The sequence below is a fragment of the Gavialis gangeticus genome, unplaced genomic scaffold, assembly GCF_001723915.1.
Source record: "Gavialis gangeticus isolate Ggan-Ray unplaced genomic scaffold, GavGan_comp1, whole genome shotgun sequence".
NCBI classification, from domain to species: Eukaryota; Metazoa; Chordata; order Crocodylia; family Gavialidae; genus Gavialis; species Gavialis gangeticus.
Genome location: NW_017729022.1, coordinates 72,545,012 through 72,559,677, shown reverse-complemented (window position 1 = coordinate 72,559,677; position 14,666 = coordinate 72,545,012). Strand labels below are relative to the sequence as shown.

At 43.1% G+C, this 14,666-nt stretch overlaps 1 protein-coding gene across 2 annotated transcripts in view; it reads right to left on the bottom strand.

Annotated features, from left to right (window-relative positions):
• Positions 1–13,946, bottom strand: part of WASHC3 (WASH complex subunit 3) — a 34,905-nt gene extending 20,959 nt beyond the window's left edge. Inside the window, exons 1-5 of one of the 2 annotated variants that reach the window (XM_019515369.1) lie at positions 13,842–13,946; positions 10,851–10,949; positions 8,674–8,739; positions 5,172–5,303; positions 2,495–2,605 (exon numbers count right to left, since the gene is read on the bottom strand). In XM_019515369.1, the coding sequence (XP_019370914.1) occupies positions 2,495–2,605; positions 5,172–5,303; positions 8,674–8,739; positions 10,851–10,949; positions 13,842–13,892 (459 nt within the window). In that variant the 5' untranslated portion in view covers positions 13,893–13,946. The remainder of the gene's footprint in view (positions 1–2,494; positions 2,606–5,171; positions 5,304–8,673; positions 8,740–10,850; positions 10,950–13,841) is intronic. The other variant, XM_019515370.1, reaches the window with a different exon arrangement.
• Between the last annotated feature and the right edge of the window lie 720 nt (positions 13,947–14,666).

The following is a 14,666-nucleotide window of genomic DNA, read 5'->3' as shown; positions in this document are numbered from 1 at the left end:
AGGTCCTCTTTATACCTAATAAAAGTAGCACTAGATGCACAAAGCCTTGTCTATAAAAATTACATTTTGCTCTGAAAGGAGATTGTTGGAGTCAGCTACCTGAGAAACCAAGAGTAAAGTTTATACAGCCACAATTACATGCCTGCAACCACATATTTTTTACAAAGAGATACAGCAGAAGCAAACCAGCGTTTGGTGCTGACATTTTTGTCACCCCAAACCTCTTTGCTCTATCAATGCTAGTATTTCCCCATTAACTGAGCAGAAGTGTGCTCCAGTGTATATGGCTAGTTGTATGTACAACCAAAATTAACGTCCAATAGTTTGGGATCCATATTAGAGATTCATTCGGTCTGGGCATCAACTGAGCTAAAAGGCGTATGTTACAGTAAATGCGACACATATAAAAGCTTACGATCAAATAAGTTAAAGGGAATGAGCACTTTTAATTAAAGTTGTTAGAAAATTAATGTAGATCAGTGACATTCATACCATTCACAGTGAGAAGAAGAATATATCATCTTTTCTCACATGTGACACACACCTCCCGCGCTTTGCCCTAAAGGTAAGCCGCTGGAAATTGGAATACACATTATATGCGAGACATATAGTAAGAGCAGGTTCCACTACTTACAGGCAAAACAAAGTAAAATCTGCAGCAATTAACAGAAGAGGGAGAGGGACCAGGAACAGCTGGCAGACATAAAGACTGCTTTGAGAAAAAGTTAGCTCCATTAGTGGAACATCAAGCCCTTTAAACAGAGGTCATTAACATGTGTGGAGTAAAGAACAACAGTCATTAAATCAACTGACTCAGCTGCCAGCACAAAAATACCATGGCTGCTGTACTGTGAAGTAGGAAGCTAAATAGGATGCTTCTATCTTCGGCAGAAAATCAGTTTCTTTGCTTAATAAATGTACTCCAATGTTGGGAGAGCAATTTTGGGGATAAGGTGCATGAGGATATAAAAAAATACAGTCTACAAGGTAAGTTTTTTTCTTCTTCATTCTGTCTTTTAAAAACGAAGAGTGCATTTAAATTTTGGAACACGCTGGTACGGTACAGTGCGGTACAGTATTTTCCTTCCACCACAGCATTATTCAGTTTAATAAGCTAATTATGTTCTTGAGTATCTAATTCAAACTGTGGTTCACACACAGGACCCCTGGTAGTCAGTAAAGTGCTTTCAGGTCAAGTGGCACTTGGACTTTTATTGTTTCATGCTGCTTCCAGGCTTATCATTATAAAGAACAGCTAAGTTCACTGGGCTGCCCAGTTCATTAGAAATCATTTAATCTCCCCTTTAAATAAGTGAGTCAGTGAGATGGGACAGCCAGTGCCACACTCTTGGGAGCTGGCAACTCTCCATGCATCTGGATTGCTGCCACTGAAGCCCCCAAGGGCTCCCAGGTAAGGCTGCTAGAGCCAGCCCAGCTGCTGGCCCCAGTCTCCTCTACTCCAGAGGCAACATGCCACATGCCAGAGCACATATGCATGGGCATTCCCCATGGACAAGTAGTAGTGGCACATACTGTGCCACTGCTGTTTGTCCCTGGGGAAATGCACATCCCTGCTCATGGGCATGCAGCCAAGAGGGCTAATTATCTAAAGTGATAATTGGGGTTTAAAGGTTGCTTATAGAGGTTTAAAAAAACCCAACAACACAAGTCACTTTACCAGAAGCAGCAGTGCATTAGTTTGATCTGGCTCTGCAGCATCTGTATAGACTATTCGCTTCAGCGGGGCTATCTGGCACTTTTATCTAAAGCAGACTCAATCAGCTATTTGATAAAAGCCCCAAAAAAGCCCCACTGAAGCACCCGATCTATACAGATGTTGGATGAACCAGGTCCAACTAATATGTTGCCTCTTCTGGACATGTGCAGGGCTTGGTGCACGAGAATGCCAAGTTTAACATAAAACACTGAGAGGTTTGTTTTTTTTTTAAAGTCTGCAAGCAGGCAAAGTGGCTAGCCTGCTTCCAAGTCAGAGCTAGCACAGCCGAGCAAGTCCGAGTATTTCTGTACAGCTCTGCTATGATCCATATAGTCTTCAGTGCATGAGCTAGTGTGTTCAGAGGTAAATTAAGGTATAACCGTATGCAACTAACGTGTTGCACACACACATAATATACTGTTGTAGCTGGGTCAACCCTGAGATTTTGCAGCACCATGCAGAGAAGACAATCTTCAAAATGATAAATCCTCTTTCTAGAGATGGAACACTATACTAAGGTTTTTTTGAGACTCTAAAAACCATCAGTCAGATTTGTGAAGGACTGTACACTCTTCCAAATGAATAAAAAATGGGCAGACAATATCCCAGATGAATAGGTGCAAACATCTTAAGGTTTTCCTTGCTATTTATTTTCTAAAGTAGAAATTCTCAGGAAACAAAGAAAATACAACAATTGCATGAAACTTACAGATCTGTATGTGAATCATGACAACTATCATGGAGCTCCAGATGAAGCTACAGAAAAAACAGACTTACCACTTGAACCATTTTGAGATATCTGGCATATCTTGGATCCTTTGCTACAGTGATGACATTTTCCTCTGCTGCTTCCGTTTTCTGTAATCCTGTCTCATGTATACTGTTTTGCTGTACATACAGAAAATTAAACCAATAAGTCAATGACACAGACTAAAAATACTTCAAAAAACAAACAAACAGTAAGACTTCAAACCTCATGGTAAATAACTTATTTTGGTACCAGTGTAAGATTATAGATTTCTAATATTTCTGTGCACCAAAGATGCCATACATAAATTGTTTATGTATGATGATTTTTTTCACGTCAAAGGATTTTAACAAAACAACTGTAATTAATTCAAATGAAGCACTTTCGAAATCAAATAATAACAGCATTTCATAATCAATGACAATAATAAATCACTACATGTACTGGAATAGACACAAATGCATGTTTACTTATATACTGCACACAGGTTTTCCACAAAAGACAATGCTCCAAAAATGGATGTGTGCGTCTTAAGTGAGGAAGCCAATTTTTGAACCATGATTAAAACACAGGGGCAGTGTAAGGGCTGTTCTCCTTTTCCAGAGAGAGGGAACATTCAGCATCAAAGTTGGTTTTAACCCTCTCACAGCCACTGCTGAATAGGTGGTAGCTCTTGGGTGAGCAGACAAAAGCTGTTGCCAATTCGGCAGTGGCTGTGAAAGGGTTGAAACTGTAGCTTTTGGCTGAGCAGCAATATTCAGGATTCAGTCATGAATGGAAAAACCTTTTTGTTTTCATTCTGCCTTCCTAAAACAAGGTGAGTGTCTCTACAGTGTATAAGAGAAAATATGGTAAATTAAAAGAGGAAAATACCTAAGAGTTGGCTGTTTTTTTATGGGCAGCAAATGTAGAGAACAAATCACTAGCCATTTAAAACATCTCAGATATTATATTTACTTGCATGCCACCTATACCTTCCCCCCAAAAAATCATCCCTCCAAAACTGAGGTGCATGTAGGCAAGGAAGAACATTTTTCTTGGCTGGAATAGAAACAGGGAGGGACAGCAGCCATTAAGAACACAGTGTCTGCTTGCTTTTAGATGGCTACTGTTTCTGTGGCCCAAGGAAGCAAAAGCTGTTAAGTCTGAGAGCTCTGTAGCTCATGCCTGAAGCAGCAATTGGGGTGACTAAAGCAAATGAGCTGCAACATGCAGTATATAGTATCTTGATGAGACTTATGGTGTAGAAAAAAACATTTTATTATTTATAGAAACCTATAAGGAACTATTTATAGTAAAGAAGTAAGTCTTGCTCATGGGCAACTGGTGCCTCTTGATTTTGGGGGCGGGGGAGGGGGGCACCAACAGCCAATCGCCAACCCGGGGAGAGGGGGGTTAACCACTAGCACGAGTACCAGTGCCAAACTGGAAGTGCTTCTCTTGGTGCCACCAGAATCTTGGGGCGGAGGGGGCAATTGGCCATTGGCCCCTACTCCTTGGCCGGCAAGGGCCAATCTCAGGGGGACCACATGGCCCCTCCCCCCCGGACTCCCCTATTTGCCTACAGTCTTGCTCATGCTTTTACAAGGGGCTGGGGCCTAGTCTTATTGCTGCACTGCCACAGTAGGTAGTTCTGGCCATCTTACCAGGACTGTTCTCTGGGATGCCACACTTTGTGGACATAGTTTCCAGGAGCACTTATTTTATGTCACAATCAGCCCAATCCATGATTCTGGAATGTTTTTGTCTACAAATAAATGCATATTTTACTTGGGGAAGGGAAGTGGTGGGGTGGGAATGCATGGGTGGTACACAAGTAAATATATTATTAGCACAAATAAAGTATCTGTTTAGACCAGTGGTGACCAATCTTTTTGTCCCGTGGGCTGGATGAGCAGTGCCTAGTTTGTCTGCAGGCCCAATCTGCCCCATGGGATGGGAGGGGACGCAGCACAGCAGTGTGAGGTGGGATGGGGAGTGTGATTAAAGTACAGGTAGTCTCCATAATGCTATCATCTGGAATATGGGATTTGACATTTTTGTTTTATTCATGATCGTTCCCAACTTTGTTTACCTACGTCATTCCTGCATGCCAGACATGTGGCATGGGTCTGGTCCACCAACGTTAGATCCCCCCGCATCCTGAATCCAGGGCATGCAGTGCCTGTGTGGGGCTGGTCCAGGATACATACTGCATACAGCATCTGCTCTGGTTAGTCCAGGACCCACACTGCATACACCTACCGTAGATCAGGCAGGAAGGGCACTGCAAGCAGTCCAGGTCCTGGGTCAGGCACTACATGCAGCACCCCCCTGGACTACCTAGAGTGGGTGTCATGGGCAGCAGTCCCAAGCCAGCTGAAGCAGTCACTGCAGGCAGCATTTACAGACTATTTGCATAGGACCAATCCAGTGCGCACTGCATGCATCATGTGGCTCAACTATGAGATGCAGGGGCAGCACTGGGGGCTGGAAGATGGGGCTCTGTGGGCCAGATCTGGCTTGAAGGCCAGATCTTTGACATCCGTGACCTACTTAGTAGAAGTTCCTCCTCATTTTCCAAGGTAATTTTATAATATTTCAGATTTATAATTTGGTTTGGTTTCTTTCTTCCATTATACTTGCTTGCTCCAGCTAGTTCAGCCAAAGAGGAGCTCTACAGAAGAAATATACTTTCTAAAATATTTGTTTTATTTCAATACTTACTTCTGATTGAGGAGATACAGATGTTGATTGTTGTTCTGTAGTAGCTTGTAGAACTGGACCATTTGTAACACTATTTACATTTGCACTGGATACTTCAAATTTGACATCTTCTAGGCCAGGAATAGAAGATAACTGAATGCAGAAGACATTGCCAAATAAACAGTGAGCGTGAAATTTTAAATATAGGAATAACATGTATTGGCTCTTACCTAGAAACTAACACTTTATATCAGTCTAGCACACAGCTACAATTACCAATTTATTTTGTAGCTATGTTCCAAGTAAGTAGAACAATAGCTTCATCATTAGCTTGGGATTTCAATTTGAAAAACAGGGGAGAGAAGGTGTTCTGTTTCTCTCATGTGCTACCTACATTACAGTTTCACAGTTGGTAGGGTGGGAAGGAACCCGAGCAGATCATCAAGTCCGACCCCCAGCCATGGGCAGGAAAGAATGCTGGCGTCAAACGACCCCGGCTAGGTGATTATTTAGCCTCCTTTTGAAGACCCCCAGGGTAGGAGCGAGCACCACTTCCCTTGGAAGTTGGTTCCAGATCCTAGCTGCCCTGACTGTGAAGTAGCGCCTCCCGATATCTAGCCTGAATCTACTCTTGGTCAACTTATGGCCGTTATTCCTTGTTACTCCCAGTAGTGCTCAGGGGAACAGGGACTCTCCCATTGCCTGCCGGTCCCCCTTGGTCAGTTTGTAGACGGCCACCAGATCCCCTCTCAGCCTTCTCTTGTGGAGGCTGAACAGGTTCAGGTCCTGTAGCTGCTGCTTGAAGGGCCTACTCTGCTGCCCCCTGATCATGCAAGTGGCCCTTCTCTGGACCCTCTTGATGCTGTCCTCATCGTTCCTGAAGTGCGGCACCCAGACCTGAACACAGTACTCCAACTGCGGCCTGACCAGAGTCGCATAGAGGGGGAGGATCACCTCCTTGGACCTGCTCATGATGCATCTATGGATTCATGACAAGGTGTGGTTGGCCTTCCTGACCGCATCCCCACACTGTCGGCTCATTTTCATCTTGGCATCAATGATGACTCCAAGATCCTTTTCTGCCTCTGCACTGATGAGAAGGGAGTTCCCCAGCCTGTAGGTATGCTGCTGGTTCTTCCTCCCCAGGTGCATCACCTTGCACTCAGCAGTATTGAATCCCATCCTGTTCTCATCCACCCACCCCTGTAACCTGTCTAGATCTAGTTGTAGCCTGTCCCTCTCCTCCAGCATGCCCACTTGTCCCCACATCTTAGTGTCATCCACGAATTCGAACAAGGTGCTTTTCACACCCTCGTCCAAGTCGCTGATGAAGATATTGAACAGTGCAGGCCTGAGGACTGAGCCCTGGGGGACCCCACTGCCCGCATCCCTCCAGAACAAAAAAGACCCGTCCACCACCACTCTCTGGGTGCGACCCTCCAGCCAGTTTGCGACCCATCTGACTGTGTAGGCATCAACGCCAGAGTTGCCTAATTTTTCAATGAGAATGGGGTGAGAGACCAGGTTGAAGGCCTCCCTAGAGTCCAGAAAGACTACATCCACCGCAACACCTGTGTCCAAAGATTTTGTGACCTGGTCGTAGAAGGCCACCAGGTTGGTCTGACAGGACCCGCCTCTAATGAACCCATGTTGGTTGCCCCTAAGCATGATTTCCCCTGCTGGTCCCTTGCAGATGTGCTCCTGGATAATTTTCTCAAAGAGCTTCCCCAGGACCGAGGTAAGACTAATGGGCCTGTAGTTTCCTGGGTCCTCCTTCCTCCCTTTTTTGAAAATGGGGACCACACTGGCCCTTTTCCAGTCCTCTGGCACCTCGCCAGAGCACCATGAGTGCTCGTAAAGCTGTGCCAGGGGTCCCGCAATGACCTCTGCTAATTCCCTTAGCACTCTGGGGTGGAGATTGTCAGGACCTACTGATTTGAACACGTCTAGATACCACAGGTGTGAGATTTTTACACTACCACCAGGGATACTATTAATGCAGGAAGACTTTAGTGCGAACCAATTTGCATTCTAACAGAGCACAGAGATACCTCTACAAGAGAGGTTTTTGCCCAGAAGAGCATTCCATCTTTCCACTCTTCTGTGAAATATGAAACATCATAACCTAAAGAAAATATGATTCTACATCCTGCTTACCACCAGACAACTTTGAGGTAAAAAGACTTTTCCAACTTTTCTCTGATCCTAATCTGCACAAAATGAACTGTTTCAAACAGGACACTTTACCATATCTTCAGCTCTCCAGTGAAATATGAATTTTCATTTTTACGTAGGAGAACTTTTACAATTTTTGCAATATCTTATGCCTGATGAAGGGTGCCTGTGCCCAAAAGCTTGCAAATAAATATATATTTGGAAATATCTAATTCATCTAATAAAAGATATTACCTCTGCCACAAGTTTTGGCTTCTTTAGTTAAACTGGTAAGCCGCAGAGAATGTGGCATCTGCTGTGCTGCTCCCTTTATGGAGGAAGAACCAGTAAGCAGAACAACCTATAATATGCACCAAGAGTGGCTACACAAACCAGCAGTTGCACGAAATCAGATAGAGCTACTCTGCATCTTTGAAATCTTCTCTACAATCTTAAGGATCACATTTTATAGCTATTGAAAGCACTGGACATTTATTCAGGACAACTTCAAATTCAGCCTGTAGAGGCCAAGTTTTCAAGATTAGCACCTATTCAAAAAACTTCTGAAAAAGGTAAAGTGTAAACATGGGAACCTTCTCCATGTATTTACACTCTCTCTCAGAAGTCTGAATGAACAGTTCTAAATAATACACTTGTTCCTGCTTCATGGGGGGTATCTACATAAATTGCTTACTGCGGAGTTGCTTAATTAGCTGCACAGAAAAGTGTCTCCTATCCACATGCGCGGAGCCATTAACTGCACCATAGGTTAGTAGTGCCCAACATGGTTACTATCCTATGGCAGAGTTATTTACTCCGCCACAAAGCATGTGTAGATGGTGACTGGGGCTGGCTGGGGCATGAGGGTGCTACACTGAGGGGCTGCCTGCAAGTTAGCCTGGCACTGGAGCACCCTTGTGCCCCAACCAACCTCTCCACAGCATGTTGAGTCAGGCTGAAGCAGCCCCAGGTGGGCAGGCTAACCCTTTGGGTTCCTTGCCTGCTGGAGCTCAACATGCTGTGGTCCCAGGCACACATGTAAAATGCTGCGCCCAGGAGCAATCAAAATGATAAAGATATGATTTCCACTATATGCTGTCTTGTCCTTTTTTCTTATAAGATAAATCTGTTGTGGCAGATCACGTACAAGCAAGTTTGCCACAAGCTTTTGATTTAGCTTGATTTAGTTTTCAGAGTGACAGTGAAACTGTCACTCTGAAAGCTTTTACTATGTTTGATTAATTCCATTACAGTAAGATTCTGATATTTGTAGCCTAGTACAATAAACTACTATTTACAAGGGAGATGTTAACGTACAATGCTCTAAAAGTCTAACCAAAAGACAAAAAGTTTGTATGTATAGACAAACCTTTGCATCCAAAATATTAAGCGTTGTTTCAATCTGTTGAATACGGAGGGAGAGCGCTGACAGTTTCTAGGAGAGAGTTAGAACATGAGGAAACTGTTCTATGGTCTTATATTGTATTAACAAGCTAAGTGACATGGAATCTCTTGTTACAAAATAACTTAAGTGGGGTAATTACACAATTATAAATATTGTTGGCTAGTGACGTTTATAGCAATAGTTAATATTTGAAAATAATGTTCTTGCACACAATGCTTTTCTAATTAATGGTAACCCTGCCAACAGACCGCAGAGGGGATACGGGGCCATAAAAAGTTTCATAGTAAATGAGAAAGCTATCGTAAATAAGCTTATTCATAGTTTTGTGGTGATAAAGTTGGACCTACTGTACCCTCAAATGTAAATGTTACTTGCTTCAAAAAGCTCTCTTTCAAAACCAAAGAGAAAAGGTTGTGAAATGTATATATATAACTGTACTTGCCAGGAGAGGCTGCAGAAAAGAATAATCTGATAACAAATACAGGGAGGTGAATGGAAGTCATTTATGGTCAAAACCCTTTACAGCCAAAACAAACTGAAAGCATCAAATGCTCCAACTGCCCCTCAATCAAATTTCATGCAAAGTTCTTTCTAAATGCAACTTATTTTTAAAAATTAATCCATAAAAACTGTTACTTCTTTAACTAATCATTACCATATTCAGCCAGAGCATCCAAGCAAAATTGGCTAGCATGCTGGTTGGCAGTTACGTAGCATTCTGACAGCTTTCTGGCAGGTTAGCTAGATTCTATCTGGCTCTTGAGCAGAAGTTTTAACACCCAGAGAAAATGGCAGTTGTGCCAATGCTTTAGAAAAATAAGGAGGGACATGGTTCGTCTTCCTGACAACATAGCGACTTATTTACAGATGGTTTTGTCCTTTCCAAATGAGTTAATCTCCTTTTTAAAAGGAAACCATAGGCCCCTTAAATAAGTGGTACATACCCAGATAAATTATACAGAGTTATAAGTTGGTCTTAATTTAACAAAAGCTAGAAATTTCAAAGTTAAGGCCAGTGTTGACCTTAACATTGAGTTTCCTGGCTTATGTCAATTTAAGCTGTGACCTTGGCAACTAAAACAGATTCTGTATTTAATGAAAAAAAAAAAAATCACTCTTGGAGGTTATAAAACAAGTATTTAGTCTCTTACGCAACTATGAATTTAGGTTTACGTAAATATGAATTTATCTTTCACAAAATGCTTATTTACAGTTTAATATCTGTGGGTCACTCAGACTTCACAACTTTATTGTACTGGGAACCTCCCCCCTCTCCCCCCAGCTTCATATATAGGTGCTTTGTAATGCATATTAAATAGACATTTTAAACATGAAAATTTGCTCTGAATTTTCTTAAACACTAAGGATCAAGTTCAGGGCCACAAATAACAGAACCTTTCAGCAAAATGATGAATCTACAAGGCATATGGAAGCTGAATTAAGCTCTCATCTTTTGACAAGGCCCTTTCAGAAGGGAAAGAGCTTGTACAATGCAGTTCTGTGACTAATTAGAAAACTCTGGTTTCTAGGGCTGTCAATCTGGAACATTTACATGGATGCTACATTTACTATAAAAATCTGTCAGTACTGGCAGTCTTCAGTTTAATTTTTTTGTTTAAAACTTCTTAAAACAACTGGCTCATGTGATGTGCTAGTCACCTGCCAAATTTTGGGGTTGTTTTTTAATATCAAAGTAATTTACATTCAGTTTAGCTTAGCCTACTTTCAAAGCTGAGGTGGAGGCTAACTTGCCTGGAAGGTTTGGCATAGCATCCTTAGTCCCAGCTGGGAGAGATACTGTTATTCAGAGCAGGTTAAGCCAAACTGAAATGAGGAACACTTGAACTCCACTGAAATGGGGAATAAGAATCTCTGCACGTGGAATTGATCAGAAAAGCTCCATACCTCAACAAATCCTTGCATGTCCAAAGAGGAAATTGCTATTGTCTTGGTAAAATTAGAGTTCACATAGGTGAAAGCATTTTCATTATTAACTTACTCAAATTAAACCTTGAACAGGTTGTGGATCTAGTCTTTCTGTTCTACTTCACATAGTTATCTGGTACTGAGACACATCAATGGATTCAGTTCTATAGGTAATATTTGTTCACCCAATACAAAATGATGCAATATGAACATACCTCTTCACAAACAGTAGAAAACCGGTTAAGAAACTGTACTGTGTGAACCACAAACTGGTTTAGAAATGCCACAGTTCTTTTCTGCTGAATAGCTGGAACCTATGTTACACAAAACAAAAAAACCCCAAAATTTACACACAGAAAACATGCATTTCCAATTCTTACCCTTGTATTCAAGACCCCATTTTGAAGTTTATATGAAATAGGCTAAGAAAATATTTTAATCGTTTGTCTTAACTATACCATGAATATAGGAACATGAAAAATCAATCAATATTTTAATCTTCTAAGTGTGAGCGTAGAGACATGGGAATACCACCTGAAAAAACAAAGAGGTTTTCACCACAAAAGAGAATGTTTTAACCTAAGAGCAATGCTTTCTGAAAGTCATCATAAAACACACTAAAATAAAAATCTAACTGTAAAAGGAAGTGGATCAGGGTCTCTCCCTTTGGGTCTCAGTACTGGGGAAATTAAGTACATTTACATAAACTAGTATCTAGTTACAATTGGGAACACAAAGCAGTTGTGAGCCATGTTAGTGTGAACTCAGGCAGAAGGCAGGGTAGAGATGCACTTTGTTAGTTAGACACAAGGCACCTTCAGAAAGTGCCATCTCTTATTTTTCACTCATTTTTTCAATACAGAAAAATAATAGATCAATTCTACTGTTGCAAAGAACTCCGAAAAACCACAGCAGGGCAGAACTGTTTTAATACTATGGATTCCTGTTTGAAATCTCTGTTTATACTGTGAAGCATGCTTGCACACCTAGTAGTGCTGTGTGGCGCCTCACAGCACCCTCGAGAGAAACTCAAGGTACCCCAGGGTGCTGTGGTACCTGGTTGAAAATCAGTGTTATAAACTAACTGCATTATAGGAGTACAGTATAAGCTCATAAATCTGGATACCAAAAATCCAGAATGATCAAAAATCTGGCACTGCCCCCCCCTGCCCTCCTGGACATGGAGGGGGAAGTTTGCAGATGGTGGCTGCCGCTGCCATTCACCACACTGTGCCACTGCTCCACGTGCGGCCACTGCTCCGAGACCAGCTGCCGCTAACCTCCCCCCAGCTCCACGACCAGCCATCATGCCGGTTTAAAAAAATCTAGCATTTTCAAATTTCCAGCAAGTGCTCGGCCCCAAGCATGCCAGATTTATGAGTTTATACTGTATAAGCTTGTGTGAGCAAGAGCTCATCATTTCATCAGATAGCAACTTAACTGTCAGAAGGTTAAATGAAGGACATGTGCAGCTGTTTGCTGCAGCTTTTATTTTAAAGGATGCCACTTCTCCACACAGCTAGAGCTCATCAACAGTCCCAAGTAGGTGACTAGAGAAGCAGCACCCCTTCAAATAAAAGACATGGCCCACAGCTGGAGTACTGCAGCAGTCCCACGCTGCTGTTTGCAGCAGCTGTATATAATCCCTGGCTGGTTTTCAAATTCCCAACTTCGCAGGGGGCTAAGAAACATAACCTTGTGAACTATTTGGTTCTACGTATTTTGAGAAGGACTAATTATTCATGCAAATGTTTACTTAGGCCCAAAATGGGAAGTTTCTGAGGCACTGAATTTCTGTTTTTCTTAGATGTACAGCATCCGGTACAATAAGGCTTGGATTTAGACCTGCAAAAACTACTGAAATATAAACAATATGTAAAGTCTCTACCTTTGGGTAAAAATGAGAGAATATGAACATGCAGCCCAATCAAAATACTATGATTACATCCCAATCTCATCTAAGACTATTGTAAAAATAGCGGTGGTTGCATAAGCAGTCTAGATTTAACAAGTTGAAAAGTGTAAGACAAATACAGGAATCACCTGTTCAGTTTACTCATCCCATTTTGTAGTTCTGTTTAGTGTTGTGTTACCCCCAACCCAAGCAATGTCATAAAAAAACTGGACAGAAAATATTTAAGTTCATCTTGGGTTTAACACCTCCCAGAAACACTTGGGAGATTACTGGATCCCATGATCAAACTGAACTGTTCGGCATTCTGTTTTGCAGTTCGTAAGGAACTCCAAAATTAAATAAAAGCTACACCGGCTTGAGAAATACTACTGTGTGAAACAGTAAAATTTTACATGGATAGTATTAATAGATGAAGTATTCTGCTGCATTCTGCTTTTGCAGCAGAGGACTTACCACTGACAGCTCTTTTTGTGCCAAAACTGTTCGGAGGTAGCAAAGAAAAGGATAAAAGCATTTGGGAAAGAGAAAGCATGTTTCACGAAAGTGATTCTTTGAAGAGAGTTTAACTACCACCTCGTTTGGCCCCTACAGTTTGAGCTCCAAGATCAACAAATCAGTTAATATCCTCCTCTTAACAGCACAAGCTATTAACTTCTGCGATCTCGATTTACCTACTTTGGCTAGTCTGTAAGGTGCCTGATCTACCCTGCCTTCTCCTGGACTGCAGGCCAACACTCCCCTGCTCACAGACAGCACCAGGCGCAGCAAGTGAAATGGACTGCCCAGGGCAGGGGGGCTGCACCTGCTGATCTCACCAGGTCCCTTCCAGCCCTGAACTCCTGTGAATATCTACACTGGGAAACAAGCTCAGCTTTGAGCACCTCTCATCACAGCTTTGATGAAGTAAGCTTCAGTCCACAAAAGTTTGAGATATACATATAGATATCTCCACATCTGTCCACCCACTTTGGTTAGTCTTTCTGGCAGGAGAGATGCCGTACCCAAGCAGAAGGCAGACTCCGCTGGCACCTCACAGGCTACGCACAGCAGACAGACAGCTACAGCACGAGCTTCCCATAGCCTACAAGGTCTGATCTACCCCGCCTCCTGCCTGCCTTCGGACTACGAAGGCCCTGCCCACAGAGGACCCCAGGCGCAGCCACCTGAAATGGTCTGCACCCGAACGTCTACATGGGGAAACCCGCTCAGCTTCGAGCAGGAGAGCACCTCCCGCTGCAGCATCTGATGAAGCGGGCTTCAGTCCACAAAAACTTGCGTTTCGAGCCCGCACCTTGGTGAGGTCGATACCGGAGCCCACCAGGGGTAGCCCGTCCTCGTCCATCCCCCGGGGCAGAAGCCGGAAGCGGCTCCCAGCCTTTGACCTCCGCCCGCCGGAAACAAAACCGATTCCACAGGGTCGGCCCCACTCTGCGCATGCGCGGGAGAGCCGCTAGGGGAATGCATCATGGGAGTGGTAGTTCCGCCGAGGCGCCCCGCCCCGCCCCCAGCAGGCGTGCTTAAAGGGCACCTGCGTCCAGTTCTGGCGTCTCCACCTCTTAAAGGAGCTGAGATTAAGGGCAGGGCTTGTTTGTCTGACTTGATCTGCGGTATTTGGTTGTTTCAATAAAAGATGCCGTCCTAACACACCCTTGCCTCTTATTTCCCCCCCTCTCCCCCAGCAGGTACATCAGTGAAGCCAGCAGGGCTGAGGGGAGGGGGGCAGAGGCAGATCCAGGGGGTGCATTACAACTCCCTTTGATTCCTGCTTCACCCCAAATGTGTTGAAAGATTGCAAATAAAGATTGTTAAAACATTTTTTGGTGCAAATATCTAGTTGGTCTAACAAAAGATATCACCTCTGCTAGGACCTTTTGGCAGCGGAAGTTATATTTGTTGTCACTTTGATCTTAAACTGAATACTGCAGCCCTGGGTCCCTAGCATATTAGTAAAGCTTATAGTTTAATTGGCGGAAAATATGCATTGCTTTATCTGTGAATACACAGCTCGCCCCGTTCCAAATTCTAGATCCACCCGTGGAGGAAGCTGGATCCTGAGGAGTAGTGACAGGGCTCAAGGGCTCAGATAACTTGTGAACACCAGGCCCCACTGTAGTGC